Genomic DNA, 15,685 nt, shown 5'->3' with positions numbered 1-15,685 from the left:
TCCCAAAGTAACCAGGGCCACGACTCCAGAGTGCAATTAATTCATCCACTTTTATTACTCTAATTAATCCCAGGGATGGAATTGCTTCCATCAATCCCTCATCCTAGTCCATTAGTAACCATTCCTTATAAATAACTTAAAGGGATACAGGCAGGATTTGAAGGATAAAGTGCTGAGCAAAGCAAATCCCGTTTCCATCGTTTGTCATTCCCTCCGTTTCCAAGTGTTTCCTGAGAAGGGAGATGTGAGGAGCCCGAAAAACCACACGGGAGGTCGGGAATACTGGAGGCTGCCCAGGCCCAGGTGGGAATCACCAACTCCCACTGACAGCCCTGGAATGGTTTGGGTGAAAAGGGATCTTAGGGATCAGCCACTTCCAATCCCTTTCCACTTGCTCCAAGCCCTGTCCAACCCGGCCTCAGATATTTCCAGGGATGGAGCTGCTATGACTTCCCTAGGAAATCTATTCCAGGGTCTCATCACCATCACAGGGAAGAATTTCTTCCCAAAATCCCACCTAAACCCACCCTTTGACAGGGTGAAACCATTCCCCGTTATCCCATCACTCCAAGTATTTGTCCAAGTCCTTGTCCAGTTCTTTTGGAGCCCCTCTAGGCACTGGAAGGTGCTCCAAGGTTTCCCTGGAGGTTTCTCCTCTTCGGATTTCTGCTGGTCTGGCTCTGCCTCTCGCTCCGACCTCCGGAGCCGTTACTTATCCCATGTAATTCCTTTGCACCGACGGATCCAGGAGCAACACTCTGGAATCCCTCCTCTTCCTCAGTCCCCAAAAGAAGGAGGAATCAGCACAGGATGCTCCTCAGAAGTCCTGGATTAGTATCCAGGCCAGGTAGGACGCTGAGGGTTTGGAGGTGGGGGGTATCCAAAGGGTGGGGGAGGCCCGGGATAGGGAGCCTGTGTTGGGATCGGGAAATTCGGGAGAGGGGGCTGAGTGGGGTATGGACACTGCGGTCTCCCTGGTCCAGGTGGGATGTAGGGAGAGTATCCTGGTCTGGCAGGGGGAGGAGAGGGTTGGGGAGCAGGATAGGGCAAGGGCTGTGGTGGGCCCCGGGATGGAGACCAGGAAAAGCCTCCCGAGGTGGATTTGGGATACCCTGGTGCAGAGTCAGCAGCGGAAGCCGTTGGATATCCGGGAGCTGGAGCAAGAGGGTAGGGAAAGGAGGTCTGGGAGCTGGGCTGGGAGGAAGCCACGTGTCCCACGGCGACTGGGGATCCTGGGAAAGGGGCAGGAGGAAGCGCTCCATGGGCAGTGGGGCCAGGAGGGAGGGTCGGAGCCGGGCTGTACGGCAGAGGGAAGGCCGGAGATCCTGATGGGAAGGGTTTTGGTGGATCTGCGGGAATGTGAGGAGGAGGAGGAAGAGGAGGCTGAGAGTCCCTGGTGCGCTCCTGGGATCCCTCTGACTTCCTCACGATCTCCTGCAGCTTTTCCACTCGGACCCGGCGCAGGTGGGACAACTTCCTCATCCCCGAAAACTGCTCCAGGAATGTCTCCAGGGGCACTTCCCCCTCCAGGAATTTCTCAGCCATTTTCTGCAAGAGAGGAACAGCCTCGGGCTCATTCCTGCATCCCTCCACTCCAGACATGCATCCCTCTGCTCCTCTTCCCTAAAATCCTGATTTAGGTCTCTCCCAGCCACATCCCACACACAAACAAGGATGGATCCAGTTCTTTGAAGAAAACCCAGCAGACTCCAAAGATAATCCATTACTTTAGGGACTGGGTTTAATTGTAAGTCTTCTGAGGATGAATCACTGGAATTTCCAATGGATTTAAGGCCTAAACTCACCTCAGACTCCTCTTCAATCTTCTGGCTTTCCACCTGGAGGAGATCCAGCAACGTCTGAGGCTGCAGCGCTGCCGAGAATTTCTCTGTGAGAAACAAGGGGGGAAAGAAAAACCAAGGAAAAATCACTATCACAAAACAGAAACCAGGGAAAAACCAGCAAAGAACCCACAGGAAAGGGCTTGGGAACTGCTGATGGAAGGAGGGAAACCCGAGAGGAATAACATCCTCGATCTCTCCAGCTGCTGGAAAAAAGAGGGATATCAGTTTTCCAGGAAGCAGAATCCTTCCTGGGCAAAGATGCCAGTGCTCACCCAGCTTTTCCTTCTGCTCCCTGCACCTCCCAGCCAGCTCCTGCAGCTCCTGGTATTTCTTGGAGAGGTCACTGCGCCCCATCTCCAGTGGCGCCTGGAATTTCAGGTTCTGCTCGGCCAAGCTCCGGTTGGCAGCCAGGGCCATCTCCCTTTCCAGCTGGAGCTCCTGGACCTATGGAATTTGGATTGGTGAGCACAGGAAGGGGACAAAGACACCCCAGGGCCACCTCCTGGCACAAACCTCCTGGGATTCCAAAGCCAAGCGCTCGATCTCCTGGGAATCCTCCTGCAGCTCCCGCAGCTCCTCCACTGTCCGGTTCCTCAGCGTATCCATCCTCCCAGACTGCTGGAACATGGAAAAAGAGGCAAATCAATTCCCAAATTCAACTGGGAATAGGTTTCCAGCTGAAATCCAGGGTGGTTAAAGCCCCTGGAGCAGCTGCACTGGGTTCTGTTAACTGAGAGGGAGAAACAGCATTCCCACGAACTCCTGCTTGGGAAAAGACTTTTCCCCCTTTCCTGAGCTTATCTGGAGGGAATTTTGCATGTCCCAGGGTGTTTTGTCAAGGAAAAATCCACCCACAGCCCCAACTTGCAAATTCCAGCTGGATGTCTCCATCCCACTCCAGAATCCACCTCATTTCAGTCTCCATCCCATCTCACCAAGGAAATTGAGATCTGACCATATCCCACCATGCCCACAGGGCTGGGAAGGACCTCAGGGACCATCTCATTCCACCTTCCTGCCATAGAATTCAGTGAAATTAACAAAAAGATCAGGGAAATTATGGACGTCCTGCATCATATCCATGATTTACCCCAAGCATTCCCAGCTGTCTGATATGTTTAACTAAGTATCCCATGTGTGGTGTAAATTCAAGAGGTGGGATGGAATAATGTGGGAATGTCCTAAAAACCAACGAAACACAACACACCTGCGCTGTCCTATTCACTCCAAGTTCTTCTATCTCTCATCCCAAGGATATTACACCGGAAATGCCGCAAGAGCCACGCTGAGGCTCTGGGTTGCCAAACCCACGATCCAGACGAACCTATCCGAGGGAAAAACTGGGAATTAAATCCCGCGCTGCGGGTGTAAGGCAGAAATCACCTGATTTCGGTTTTTCAGGGGCGTATTAGCGAACTTTCATGGAGTTTAGGAAGGAGAAGAGGGAACGGAGGGAGTGGGAAAGCGTGGGGTGGGGTCTGGGAAGCATCCACAGGCGCTTAGGAAACTGGACGCAAAGGGCTGCCCACTTGCGGGGCTGCAGCGAACTCCGTGGCGGGAGCAGCGCCATTATCCCCGTTATCCCGCCGTTATTTCCATTCCCGGCCCTCTCCCGGACTCACCAAAGCCCCACCGCGACCCTCCGGCCGCCGCCGCTTCCGGCTTCCGGAGCAAACCGGAAGTGGGCGGAGCCACGCGGAGGGGCGGGAGGTGTGCCCCCCCCCCGGCCGTGAGGGGGGTGGTTCCTCCCAGCGCCGCCATGTTGGGGGGGGCAGGAGCACGGATCAATTTAATGGCATTTTTTAATCAATAATCGCTCTTTGGCTACCCGCGGGGCTCTCCCTGAGCTGTAGCTGCTCTAGGAATTATATCCTTCGTGTTTCCGGGGTGTAAGGGGTTCAGGGAGAGCTGGAGAGAGGTTTTAGAGAAGGGCGTGGAGCGATAAGGAAAGGGGAAAGGCTTCGCATGGCCACAGGGCGGGTTTAAGTTGGTGATCGGGAATATTTCCTTCCCTGTGAGGGTTGCAAAGCGAGATGCCCAGAGAAGCTGCAGTTGCTTCATACCTGGAAGTGTCCGAGGCCAGGTTGGAAGTGGTTTAAGAAGCACATACAGACCTCGGCAATATCCCAAAAATTTATAAAATTTCGGGTTCTTCCAGCTGGATCAAAGCAAATTCCTCTGGAATACCTGGTTAGCTCCTCCTCACATGACACAGGAATATTCCTGAGAAAGCTCCAGTCCCATCATCCTCTCCACAAACCCAAATTTTCCAAAATATGCTTGGAAAATGCTCCACTTTTCCACCTGTAACTCCACATTCCCAAAACCCAAGCAAGGATGAGGCAGGGGAAGAGCTCCATGATTTCTGCTCCTTGGGGAGACTTTGGAAGTCTGGGCAAGGTCACCCAGCTGTTCCAGAAGTGCTGGGATCTGGGAAAGGCACCTCTGACCCCATCACCTGAGAGTTGTTGTGGAACAAATGGGAGTCATATGATCCCAAATAATTCTGGGTAAGTCAAGGACAATTTGTTCCCAGTGTGGCTGATAACTGGGTCAAACCCCCAGTGCTATGGGAAAGAAAAGGGACTTGACTTGCCAAAGGGAAAAAACATTTTCCAGGCTTCTTTTGGAAGTTTCCACAGACCTGGAAAAGCTGGAAAATGCTTAATTAACATTTTATATTAAAACATAAGGTTTGAGGAGAGGGGAAAATTGTGTTTGGATTTGCACAGAAGAAATGGAAAAATACCCATTTGAAAGTGTTATCCAGAAATAAATCTGGGATAAACAGGTGGGTTTGGAAGGATATTTCCAGTAGCTACTTATTAATATCCTTAATTTCCACAAAAGATGGTTCCACATGTTTTTTTCCCTTGGATGATATCTTAATCCCAGCCAAAATCACCCACAGCAGGTAGGAAAAGGTGACCTGAAGTCAGAAAATAACCCTGAGGCCCTGAGGTCCTGTTCTGCCAAATTCCATTCCCACAAGGATCAGCCAACATCCCTGGGCTTCCTTGATAAGTTAATCAAATATTTTTAATCCAATCCTGGAAATTTGACACCTCAGGAGCGTCAGATTTCCCTCCTTTCATCTGACAGCTCCGATAAAGCACCCGTGTGATAAAAGCCTTGAGGGAAGGGACAAGAAAAACTGGGAACAGGGCCTGGAAAAGTTGACTTCATGAATCCATTTCCAAGAAAAGCTCTGTCTCCATAAGGGGAATTTTTTGGGAGGCTGCAGAGATAAAATTAAGGAAGTTTTGTCAGAACGAGTTTTGATGTCCCAAAAGCCTGAAAATCCCCGTTTGTTCCAGAGGGTGATTCCCATGAACGTTAAATTCATCCCAAGGGGTGTTTCCACATCAAAAATTACATTAAAAATCTGAATTGTCCGGGTAAAAGCCTAAATTCTGGGAGGGTTTTATTGCCCGGGTATCCTCACCCAGCCCCGGCTGCATCAACCGGGAGGGAAAGCTTCCAGATCCATCTTTCCAGCTGGGGGTTTTTAGGATCTCGGCATGCTGTGGTGCCCTCTGGTGCCAAGGAAAGCTGTGGCAGGGAGGCCGCCTGCTCCCATCCACAGAGCTCCCAAGCACCGCGATGGATTATTCCAGGATCCAGCATCTCATGCCCTCCATTTCCCCACCAAGGTTGGGAAAATCCAGGATTTCTCTCGCAGGAAGCCATTTCAGGCCCTAAAGGGGTTATTTTTCCATCCTCCCAGATTTTAGTCTGGATTTAATTAGTGCTAAATAGCAATTCCCATTTTTTTCTCCAGTCCTGAGTTCCACAGCTTCTTCCTTCTGTGGATATCATCCATCCAAAAATCCATCCCTGTTGGATCCATTGTTCTGCTTGGGTGGGATTTACCAGCAGCACAATAAGCTTGTCCTAGAACTTCCCATAATTGGGCAAATGTGGGGTTTTTTTCCCATTGAGAAAACAGGAATCCTGATCCCTAAGGATGTCCATTCTGGGAATTCAATGGATAAATAGCTCTGGGAAAGGTTGATATTTTTGTTTTCTCTACTATTCTGGCCAAAAAAGTAGGAAAACTTGGTAACTCCAAAATCTACAGGGACACATTCCAGGTTGGTTTCTCCAACCTAGATTTGGACACTTCCAGGGATGGGGCAGCCACAGTTTCTCTGGGAAATCCATTCCAGGGCCTCACCAGCCTCACAGGTAAGAGGTTCTTCCCAATATCCTGTTTTCCAGTTTGGGGCCATTCCCGTTCTCCTGTCACTCCATTCCCACATCCAAAGTCCCTGAACTGGGGGAAAACTGGGACGAGCTGGGGGAAAGCCAAGCTCTGGATGAAGGTCACAGGAGCGGGATTGGGCAACTTGGCTTCGGTCACGTCACCATGTGCTGGATCCATGGCTCCTGAACGGTCACCTTGTCCTGGAGGAGATCAAAGGCTCCCCAGGCTGGAGCTGGCATTCCTCCCTTGGAATCAGCCCCATCCCAGCTCAGAATGATAGAAGAATCTGAGGGCATGACGCTAGGTTGCACTGGGGGAGTGAAATGAAGAAGAACCTGGATGGGGAATGTTGGGAGAAAAGGGATGGAGCACTAGATTATCACTGAGGGAAAAAAAAGGAGGATGGGATGTGTTGTAGGGGTCTGGAAATGAGAAAGCCTTGGCTGATTCCCAGAATGGAAAATCTGGACCTGGCAGCCTGAAAATCCTTCATGGAGCCTTGGCAAGAGGAGAAGGACCTGGAGAGACCTTGGACCCTCTTCCAGTACTTTAAGGACTTCCAGGAGGGCTGGAGAGGGACTTTGTAAAAGGACCTGGAGTGACAGGACAAGGGGGAATGGCTTCCTAATAGCAGAGGACAGGTTTAGATGGGATATTGGGAAGAAATTCTTCCTTGAGAGGGTGGTGAGTCATTCCTGGGAATGGAATTCCCACGGAAGCTATGCCTGCCCCATTCCTGGAAGCGTCTGGCTCAAACCCTCCAGCAAGGAATTAGAGTGTTCAGGGTACAAACAACCCTGCATTCCCACCAGCTCCCACAGAATAACTGGGAGTGCTTCCTGCCCATCCCAACATACTAGTGGCCTGAATCCCCCCAGGAATACGGGGATCCCCTGGCTTGACATTCCCACCCCCCTTAAGGACATTTTGATAACCATCCCAGGAGCAGTTTGCCTTTCTTATCGGGGCCTCCGGCCAAACACCGGAGCCAGGATATAAGGAGCGGGGCCGGGATCGGAGGCACATTTTCCGTGAGCTCCCACCATGAAGCTGCTCCTGCTCCTCGCCCTGGTGGGCCTGGCCCAGGGCCTCGAGACCAGGTGAGCCCCAGGCGGTCCCCAAAAGAGGGATGTGGGATGCGGGGTGATCCCAATGGCACATCCCAGTGATGCATCCCGGTCCCTGTCCACAGGGTGCCCCTGAGGAAGATGAAGTCGCTGCGGCAGAGGCTGCGGGAGCAGGGATTGCTGGAGAGTTACCTGGAGCAGCATCCCTACAACTTGGCTGCCAAGTATTTCCCGGGCATCGCTGTGGAGCCCCTGGAGAACTACATGGATGTGAGGGGCTGGGATTGGGAACTAGGATCAGGGAGCACAGGGGGACACTGGCTCCTTCCCCATCCCATTGGCCTGTTATCCATTCCACTAGCCCCTTCCCCATCCCTGTAACTTATTCCATTAGCCCCTTATCCATTCTCCTTTCCCCATCCCCTTAACCCCTTCCCAATCCCATTCCAACAGGATGAGTACTTTGGCACCATCTCCATTGGGACCCCACCTCAGGAATTCACCGTGGTCTTCGACACCGGCTCCTCCAACCTCTGGGTTCCCTCGGTCTTCTGCTCCAGCCCAGCCTGCAGTAGGTGTCTGGAATGAGTCTGGAACGTGTCCTTTGGGAGTCCTGCATGGCTCTGCCCATCTTTCCCAAGGGACAAATCCCAGGCAATCCCCATCCTTCCCACCCCCACAGGGAACCACAACCGCTTCAATCCCGCGGAATCCTCCACGTTCCTCAGCACCAATGACACCCTGTTCATCGCCTACGGCACAGGAAGCATGACTGGAGTCCTGGGATACGACACCGTCGACGTACGGCCAGGAGCTCCAGCCCCCTCATCCCATGGGATCCCACGGGATCCTGCCCAATCCACACCTGTCTCCTTTCTCCCAGGTTGCCGGCATCAATGTCCGCAACCAGATTTTTGGGCTGGCTGAGACAGAGCCAGGGGATTTCTTCTACTACACTCCCTTTGATGGCATCCTGGGATTGGCATTCCCAAGCATTGCCTCCTCTGGAGCCACCCCTGTCTTCGACAACATGATGATGGAAAACCTTGTGGATAGGAATCTTTTCTCTGTCTACCTGAGCAGGTAAATCCCAGCCAAAGCTGCTGAGGATTTCTCCCTTTTCCCTCACACTGGCCCCATTTCCCAATGGGAATGGAGGTGTTGGGGGGCTGGAAACCAGCCCAGATGGATCCCCCTTTCCAGGGACGACGAAGGTGGGAGCTTTGTCCTCTTTGGTGCCATCGATCCCTACTACACCACCAGAGGCATCTCCTGGATCCCTCTCTCTGCTGAAACCTACTGGCAGATCTCCATGGAGAGGTATTCCCAGTATTCCTTGCCCTCCAGCTGGTGTTTTGGGGAGTCCAGGCTCACTCTGCATCCCTCTTCCAGTGTCTCCATCAGCGGGACTCCGGTGGCCTGTTCCTCGGGATGCCAGGCCATTGTGGATACAGGAACCACTCTGTTGGCCATTCCTATCCGTGCCCTCCGGACCCTCATGATGCGCCTTGGTGCCAGCTCCAGTGGTGAGGTGAGGCTCAGGATGCTCCTTAGGACATTTGATCCCAGCTGGAATGGCCACTAACCTGCCATGTCCTCCCCAGATCAGCTGTGAGGCCATCAGAAACCTTCCCAGCCTCATCTTCCATATCAATGGCAAAGAATTCCCAGTGCCGCCCAGAGCCTACGTGTTAAGGGTGAGCATCCCACTGGGAATGGGTTTGTGGGGATAGAGGGAGGGATCCAACAGCTGGTGACCACCCCCTTCCATGTCCTTGGAGCAGAGTAACGGGTACTGCAGCCTGGGATTGCAAGGCATGGATGTGCCCACGGAGGAGGGTGAGCTCTGGATCCTGGGGGATGTCTTTATCCGGGAGTATTACGTCATCTTCGACAGGGCCAACAACAAGGTGGGGCTGTCCCGGCTGCCCTGAGCTGGGACGGGAATCCCAGGTGTCCCCAACTCGGTGGCTGGCAGAGCTTGTCCCTTTCCCGGCCCTCCTGCCGCCGCCGAGGACAATAAAGGTGTGGAGAAGCGCCCCTGTGCCGTGTCTCTCTGAGGAAGGCCAACACATCCCTGGGAATGTGGCGTGTCCCTGGTGCCACTCAGCTGCACCCGCCAAGGATGTCCCTGTGCCCCAAGGATGGGAGCCTGGATGTGGCTCTGCTGATCCCTGAGGAGCTCCCAGCCTGGGGAACCTGGGGCAGGACATGTCCCTCCTGTCCCCAAACCCTACTCAGGGTAAACACCTGATAAACACCTCCAGCACTGCCCTCATCATCCTGGAAAGCCACTCATCCCAAAATTCCCAGAGGACAAGCCCCAGGGCTCCCTGTGCTGGTGGGTGCAGGGATGAGGGGACAGGGAATAAATACCAGAGTGACTTTATTGGTGGCAGGGGGACAGCTGCTCCCTCCCCAGGGCCAGGCCCGCTGGTCCTGCACACCCCCTTTTCCTCCTTTCCTTCATCCTCCTTCTCCTCCTCACGGCGTTCCAGGCACACCTGGCACCTGGAACCTGGGGCTGTCCGATGGCACCGCAGAGGGATCCTCGTTCCTGGGGGATCCCTGAACCTCAGGGCTGCCCATGGGATTGGGGGGGGCTGTGGCCTCACAGAGGGGGTCGGGGGGCACAGTGGGTGCCAAGGGGTATCCAGAGGGACTTGGAGTGGTCGGAGGGGGCATCCCAGCACCCCAAATCCCTGGAGAGGGGCCAAGGGGGGGTGTGGTGGGAAGTAGGAGCCGGGCCAGGCGGTAGCGGCGGTGTTGAGGGGTGCCAGGGGGTGAATCTTCAGGGACTGGGGACTGGGATGAGGATGGGGGTGAGGATGGGGACTGGGATGAGAATGGGGGTGAGGACGAGGACTGGGGTGAAGATGGGGATGAGGATGTGGACAGATCACTGCCCTGCAGCAGGAGCCGGATGTCTGTGGCTGATGGAGGGAGGATTATGGTCAGCACCCACCTTTTTCCCAGGACCCCCAGTCCGGAGGGGGCACATCCAAGTGCCTGGGGTTGGATCCAGGGATCCCATTACCTGGGCAGGATGGGCAGCAGCCCACGGGCAGTGTGTGGGGCTCAGAGCAAGAGCGGGGGCACGGCCTCTCCTCACAGCTCACCTCTCCAAGCTGGAAAAACAGGGATCAGCCAGCCCAGCCCTTGCTGGGATCCAGTGACACTGGCACAGGCACCATGGACACGGGCATCCCATGGGAATGGGTGGGAGGTCTAACCTGGCAGGTGCAGCGGGTACAGGGCTGTCCCTCAGGAATGAAGCTCTGGCCGTTCTCCACCTTCCTGCCCTGGTAGTTGCAGTCTGCAGGGACCCAGGTCCAGAGGGGGTTTTGGGGGGCTCGGGGAGATTTTAGGGGGTTCAGTGGGATTTTGAGGACCCGCCCAAGCTCGTACCCTCACAGACGGGGCAGCACCGACCCTCGGGGTGGAAGGGGTAGGAGCACACGATGGCACATTCCAGAGGCGAGCAGGCCACCGAGCCCAGCTGCGAGAGACGGGAGAGACCCCCGAGGGCCGGGCGTTAGGAACCCCGGAGCGCCCCCGGAGCTTTTCCCTGCAACGGAGCCAAAAACCGGGCTTCAGCCCACGGGGCGGGAGCCGCAAATCCTCTGGGAATGCCCGGCCCAGCCCTCACCAGGCAGATGCAGCTCAGGCAGGGATCCAGCGCCGACGGGAAGGTCTCATTGTTGGAAAAGATCCTCCCCATGTAGGTGCAGCCTGCGGGGAGAGGGGCTCAGGCGGTCCCCGGGCGGCTCAGAATCCCGGAATTCCGGGCGCGCCCTCACCTGCGGAGCAGTCGGGGCAGCACTGCCCGGGAATGCGGATGGGATAAGGACACGTCTCCACACAGTCCGTGCGCTGGCAGCTCACGGAGCCGTCTGCCTGCAGGCGGGAACACCCTGACAGACACCTCGGGATTCCCAAACCCGCCGGATTTGGGGGATTTGGGGCCTGACAGGCCACGGGCATCCTGAGGGCGGGAATGGAGCAGGAGCCGTGCGCTGGGACAGGGATAGGGAAGAGGGAATGAAGCAGAGCAGGTTCTCATTCACCTGGCAGATGCATAACTCACAGGGATCGCCCGGAGACCAGATCTGTCCAACGGGAAACTCCACGCCATTGTCATCCAGGAAGCAACCTGGGTAGGATCCCTGTTCCCAGCTGTCCTGTAAAACCTACCCTTCCTGTCCCCAGGGGTTCCCTATATTCCACCCTTCCTGTTCCTAGATTTTCCCCATCTCACACCCTTCCTGAGTATCCCCACATCCCACCTGTGTCCCCCACATCCCACCCTCTCTGTCTCCAGCTGTCCCCCCCTCATCCCACCCTGCCCTTCCCCACATCCCATCCCCAAATGTCCCAACATCTCACTCTCCCCATCCCCAAGTGTCCCCCACATCCTCTATCCCAGCTGTTTTTCCCGTGCCATGCCACTCCCGTTTCCCCTCATTCCTCTCTCCCTGTCCCTCCCTGTCCATTCCCAGCTGTGTCACTCATCCCGACTCACCGGCAGGGGCTGGAGGGTCCCGGCAGGTGGAGCAGCACTGCCCGGGACCCAGCTGCCGCTGGTGCTGGGGACAATCCAGCACGGGGCAGGGAGTGAAGGAGCATTCCACCTCTCCTCCCTGGGGACACGGGAATGGGTCACCTGCTGTCCCTACCATCAGCCCCCAGTGAAGCTGGGATGCCCCCAGCTGGTGCTGGGAAGCACTGGAGTTTCCCCGGGGATCCTCATCCCTGGGGACCTCCCAGCTTTGGGGATCCTCATGCCTGGGGACATCCAGGACCCACCTGGCAGACACAGGTGGTGCAGTCATCCCCATCCAGGCTGAACCGGGCTCCGTGCGCGTATGTGCGTCCCCGGAAATTGCACTTTTCTGGGAAAAGGGGAAGGAGTGGCGCTGGAGAGCCAAGCATGGCTCTTCCCTCGCCCCCAGCTCAGCCCGGGGGTACTCACACCCCCAGACTAGGGGTTCTGGGATCACCTGGATTGCAGGAGCAGCAGTCAGCCGGAGAGGGGCTGGGGCAGGATCCTGGGGGACATTCCGGGGACAGGCAGGAGACATTCCCGGCCTGTGGAGGGGAACATGGGGCTGGGAAAGAGGACCCTGATTCCCCATGGAGGGATGACTAAAGGGTGTCATCAGCTCCAGAGCATCCCAATCCATGGTTGAGCCAGGATGCAGGATGAGGGTCCTGATAAGGGTCTCCAGAGGTGGGAGGTTCCCAGGGATAAGGGGGGATTCTCCCATCCCAATCCAGCTCACCAAGCAGACGCAGATGGTGCAATTCCCATTGGATGGGGAGAAGACATCGCCCTCGGCCCTGGCCACCCCCTCGTGCAGGCACCCTGCAAGCCATGGGGGTCAGGGGCATCCCCCTGGGAATTCAAGGGGGGCCATCCTGGGAACTGGGGGGATCAGGGGGTCGGGACTCACCCGTGCAGGTGGGGCAGCAACCCCCAGCTGGAGCGGGAAGTGGGTGGGAGCAGGGAACGGAGCAGCTCACGGTGTCACAGAGGACTTGTCCCCCCTGCCAGGACATGTGGTGGCTCATCCCAGGTCGGGATGGTGCCATGGGAAGGATGGGATGGCAGGATGGGATGCTCACCTGGCAGGTGCAGCTCTGGCAGCCTGGCTCTGTCCAGCGACTGCCGGGCTCCCAAGAGATTCCCCGGTGCCAACAGTGATGGGATGGTGGGATGGAGGTGCCGGGGGCTCCCATGGCACGTGGGGATGGCTCAGGGGACAGGGATGGGGAAGAGGGAGGGAATTGGGTACCAGGAGCTGCCACAGGGAGGTGGGGAGAGGGGGAGCCCCTCGGGAGCAGGTGGGAGCCAGGAGGGAGCAGGACAAGAGTGGGTGGATGCTGCAGGGATTGCAGGATGGGCGATGGGGCCAGGATAGATTTGGGGTACCCTAGAAAGGAAATCAGGAAGGCAGAGACATCACTTGGGGCTGGCAGGGAGATGGGAGCATCCCACTCTGCTCCTCCAGCCAGGAGAAGGACACGGATACCTTCGCAGGACACCCTGTCCGCGCTGAGCCGGTATCCAGGGCGGCAGGAGCAACGGAAGCTGCCAGGAATGTTGTGGCAGCTGTGCTGGCAGGAGCGGCGCATGCCAGGCCGCCGGCACTCGTCCACATCTGTGGGATAAGGGAATGTGGCAGGAGGCACTGCACCCGGGGATGTGGCCCAGGAAAGAGCCAGAAGCACCAGGATGGCCCATGCAGGGATGAGGATGAGGTGGCAGCACCGTGGTTATGGACTGATGGACACCTCCATCCCTTGGGATTTGTGGCATGATGAGGAAAGGGGGTCTGGCACAGTGCCCACAGGCTCATGGCCACCTGCATCCCTTGGGATTCATGGCATGGAGAGGGATAAGGGTTAAGCATACATGCAGGGGCTCAGTGACCACCTCCACGCTTGAGATTCATGGCATGGAGAGGGAAGGGGGTGTGGCAGTGTTCAGGATCTCAGGGCCACCTCCATCCCCTGGGAGTGATGGGAAGAGCCCCATCCCAGTGCTCACCCACGCAGGAATGCCGATTCCCGTGGAGGTGGTATCCGGGCCGGCAGGAGCAGCGGTAGCTGCCCACGCTGTTCTCGCAGCGGTGCTGGCATGGCGTGGCCTGGCATTCATCCATGTCTGGGGGTTGGGATGAGGGTCAGGATCCCTCGGGAGCCCCAGCCGCCCCCCTGGGACCCCACGCACCCCGGCAGCTGCGGCGGTCAGCAGAGAGCTCCCGGCCAGCCCCGCACTCGCAGGCAAAGCCGCCCTCCGTGTTCACACACGTCCCCTCGCAGGCCGCGCTCTGGCACTCATCGATGTCTAGGGGACACGGGGAACGGTCAGATTTGGGGCGTGGGCACCAGGGGGATGCCCACTCCCATCAGGATGCACCACTCCCACTCACCGGTGCAGCGGACACCGTTGGCCGTCTCGGCCATGGAGAAGCCAACGGGACACACGCGGGCGACCTCCTGGCAGCCGCCGTGGTTACAGGACAGGTCACAGCCGTACTCTCCGCAAGTCCCCGGTGGCTCTGGAACACGGACATGGCGTCCACGGCATACCCATGCCACCCCAGGACAACCCGCTTCCCATCCCACTCCATGGATCCCCCAGGGATGGGGACAGTGCCAGGGAGACGTGACAAGGAGCCACGGTCCTCCATCTACTGGGATTTGTGGCATGGAGAGGGAAGAGGGTTGGGCACAGTGTCCATGGTATTGTGGCCATCTCTATCCCTTGGGATTCATGGTGTGGAGAGGGAAGGGCATCCAGCATAGCCACTTCTGTCAGTACCTGGGCAGGTGATTCCCTGCTCTCCATCTGGGCACATGCAAAGGTTGGGAGCGATGCAGGAACCACCACCGCAGCCGAAGGAGCAGAGCGCTGTGGGAATGGGAACAGGAGCTCTGGGAATGGGAACAGGACTCCCACAAGCCCCCCAGACCCCCATACTCACGCAGGGTGCACTTCCCGCTGCCCGGAGACAGCATCCAGCCAGGACAACATCCGCTGCCGGAGCCTGGGAAGCAGACGTGGGGCCCCACGCGGCGCCTGTGGGACACCAGAGCCTGAGGCCACCCTGTCCTGAGCCCCCTGCACAGAGCAAAGGTCCCAGGAATGGGAGGACAGGAGGACAACCGGAGCGGTCAGGATGTGCCCATGTACCGGGAAGCAGAGCATGGCACGGATCAGAGAGAGGTAGGATAAGGTGGGACAGAGAGGGGACAACCACTTCCCAGCCATCCTGAACATCCCAGCACGTGGTGACGGGAGAAGCGCCCCCCGGCTGGACAGGGATACGGGGAGCAAGACAGGGATGTCGAGAGAAGGACAGGGATGAGGGGAGCAGCACAGGGATGCGGGGAGCAGTGTCATGCTCCCCTGGACCCGGGAAGAGGGAGGGAATAGTGGGGTGCCAGCCCCTCCGGCCGGGACCCCTCCGGCCAAGCCCTCCTGCAGCGGGAGGCAGGGATAGACCGAGCCCGGCAGGCTGCCCATCCCAGGTGTAGCTGGAAGAGGGAGAAGGAAAAGGGGGGAATCCAGCTACCTCTCCACGGCAAAGCTGGCCGGCTTCTTCCTCGCGGGATACACCCTGCCCTGGCCGCTGGAGAGGAACAGGGACACACAGGCAGCCTGGAAGAGCAGCTCCACCAACATGACAGGCGGCTCCAGCACGTCCCGGCGCCCGCCTTCCCGCCTGCCTTCCCGCTGGCCCTTGGCCCTGCTCCTCCTCCTCCCGCCGAGCCGGGAACAATGCGGGATTGGAGGGGGGCGAGAGCGGGGGGGGTCGCCAGCGGCACCCACCCACCCCCCCCCAAACCCACACGGGGCCCTGGGGTCACCCCAGGGTTGTCCCGTTCAACTGGGGCGAGTGGGACCCATCCCGGCCATTCCTGCCCTGGCTGCGCGCCGGGGAACGGGGTCCCCCCCAGGTTTGGGAAGCAGCGGGAAAGGCGTCCCCCCTTCTCTCCTTTCCCACATCTGGCAAAGATCCGGCATGGCCTCTCCCCACCCCTCCTCCTCCTGCTCCTTC

General features: G+C 57.4%; 3 protein-coding genes across 4 annotated transcripts; 1 reads left to right on the top strand and 2 right to left on the bottom strand.

Moving 5' to 3' along the window:
• Positions 1–31: 31 nt before the first annotated feature.
• VPS37C (VPS37C subunit of ESCRT-I) lies at positions 32–3,545 on the bottom strand. Of its 2 annotated transcripts, none has more exons than XM_071428218.1 (6): positions 3,467–3,545; positions 3,052–3,168; positions 2,358–2,462; positions 2,117–2,288; positions 1,806–1,888; positions 32–1,548 (listed from the first exon to the last, which is right to left on the bottom strand). In XM_071428218.1, the coding sequence occupies exons 3-6, from the start codon at positions 2,448–2,450 to the stop codon at positions 832–834; spliced, it is 1,065 nt and encodes a 354-aa protein (XP_071284319.1). In that variant the 5' UTR covers positions 2,451–2,462; positions 3,052–3,168; positions 3,467–3,545; the 3' UTR covers positions 32–831. The 2 variants fall into 2 exon arrangements, with proteins under 2 accessions (XP_071284319.1, XP_071284321.1); XM_071428220.1 differs by having other exon boundaries at positions 2,358–2,459.
• A 2,709-nt stretch (positions 3,546–6,254) lies between these two features.
• Positions 6,255–9,149, top strand: LOC139590525 (pepsin A-like). Its single transcript, XM_071428217.1, has 9 exons — positions 6,255–7,151; positions 7,244–7,388; positions 7,572–7,689; positions 7,801–7,919; positions 8,002–8,201; positions 8,322–8,438; positions 8,511–8,649; positions 8,723–8,815; positions 8,903–9,149. The coding sequence occupies exons 1-9, from the start codon at positions 7,096–7,098 to the stop codon at positions 9,050–9,052; spliced, it is 1,137 nt and encodes a 378-aa protein (XP_071284318.1). The 5' UTR covers positions 6,255–7,095; the 3' UTR covers positions 9,053–9,149.
• Positions 9,150–9,487: 338 nt separating this feature from the next.
• On the bottom strand, positions 9,488–15,309 carry VWCE (von Willebrand factor C and EGF domains). The gene is given in 20 exon segments (XM_071428434.1): positions 9,488–10,033; positions 10,147–10,246; positions 10,352–10,434; positions 10,527–10,617; positions 10,768–10,850; positions 10,919–11,015; positions 11,186–11,271; positions 11,641–11,812; positions 11,912–12,116; positions 12,118–12,206; positions 12,401–12,483; positions 12,572–12,665; positions 12,744–13,051; positions 13,151–13,279; positions 13,669–13,785; positions 13,852–13,968; positions 14,054–14,182; positions 14,446–14,535; positions 14,609–14,703; positions 15,200–15,309. Coding segments are annotated over 20 exon segments (2,709 nt in total). The 3' UTR covers positions 9,488–9,602.
• Positions 15,310–15,685: the final 376 nt, after the last annotated feature.

The sequence above is a fragment of the Agelaius tricolor genome, unplaced genomic scaffold, assembly GCF_023055355.1.
Source record: "Agelaius tricolor isolate 1412-34295 unplaced genomic scaffold, bAgeTri1.0.p SCAF_5, whole genome shotgun sequence".
NCBI lineage: Eukaryota > Metazoa > Chordata > Aves > Passeriformes > Icteridae > Agelaius > Agelaius tricolor.
Note: the sequence above shows the minus strand (reverse complement) of the source record. Positions and strands in the feature narration are given on the sequence as shown.

Bases quoted from the DNA above. Each gene is read 5' to 3' on its own strand.
- VPS37C (XM_071428218.1), bottom strand. From the start codon at position 2,450: ATGGATACGCTGAGGAACCGGACAGTGGAGGAGCTGCGGGAGCTGCAG. The intron at 2,289-2,357 runs GTTTGTGCCAGG...CAAATTCCATAG, and splicing joins TGGCTTTGGAATCCCAGGAG to GTCCAGGAGCTCCAGCTGGA. The intron at 1,889-2,116 runs GTGAGCACTGGC...TGTTTCTCACAG, and splicing joins GGAGCAGAAGGAAAAGCTGG to AGAAATTCTCGGCAGCGCTG.
- LOC139590525 (XM_071428217.1), top strand. From the start codon at position 7,096: ATGAAGCTGCTCCTGCTCCTCGCCCTGGTGGGCCTGGCCCAGGGCCTC. The intron at 7,690-7,800 runs GTAGGTGTCTGG...CCACCCCCACAG, and splicing joins CTGCTCCAGCCCAGCCTGCA to GGAACCACAACCGCTTCAAT. The intron at 8,816-8,902 runs GTGAGCATCCCA...TCCTTGGAGCAG, and splicing joins CCAGAGCCTACGTGTTAAGG to AGTAACGGGTACTGCAGCCT.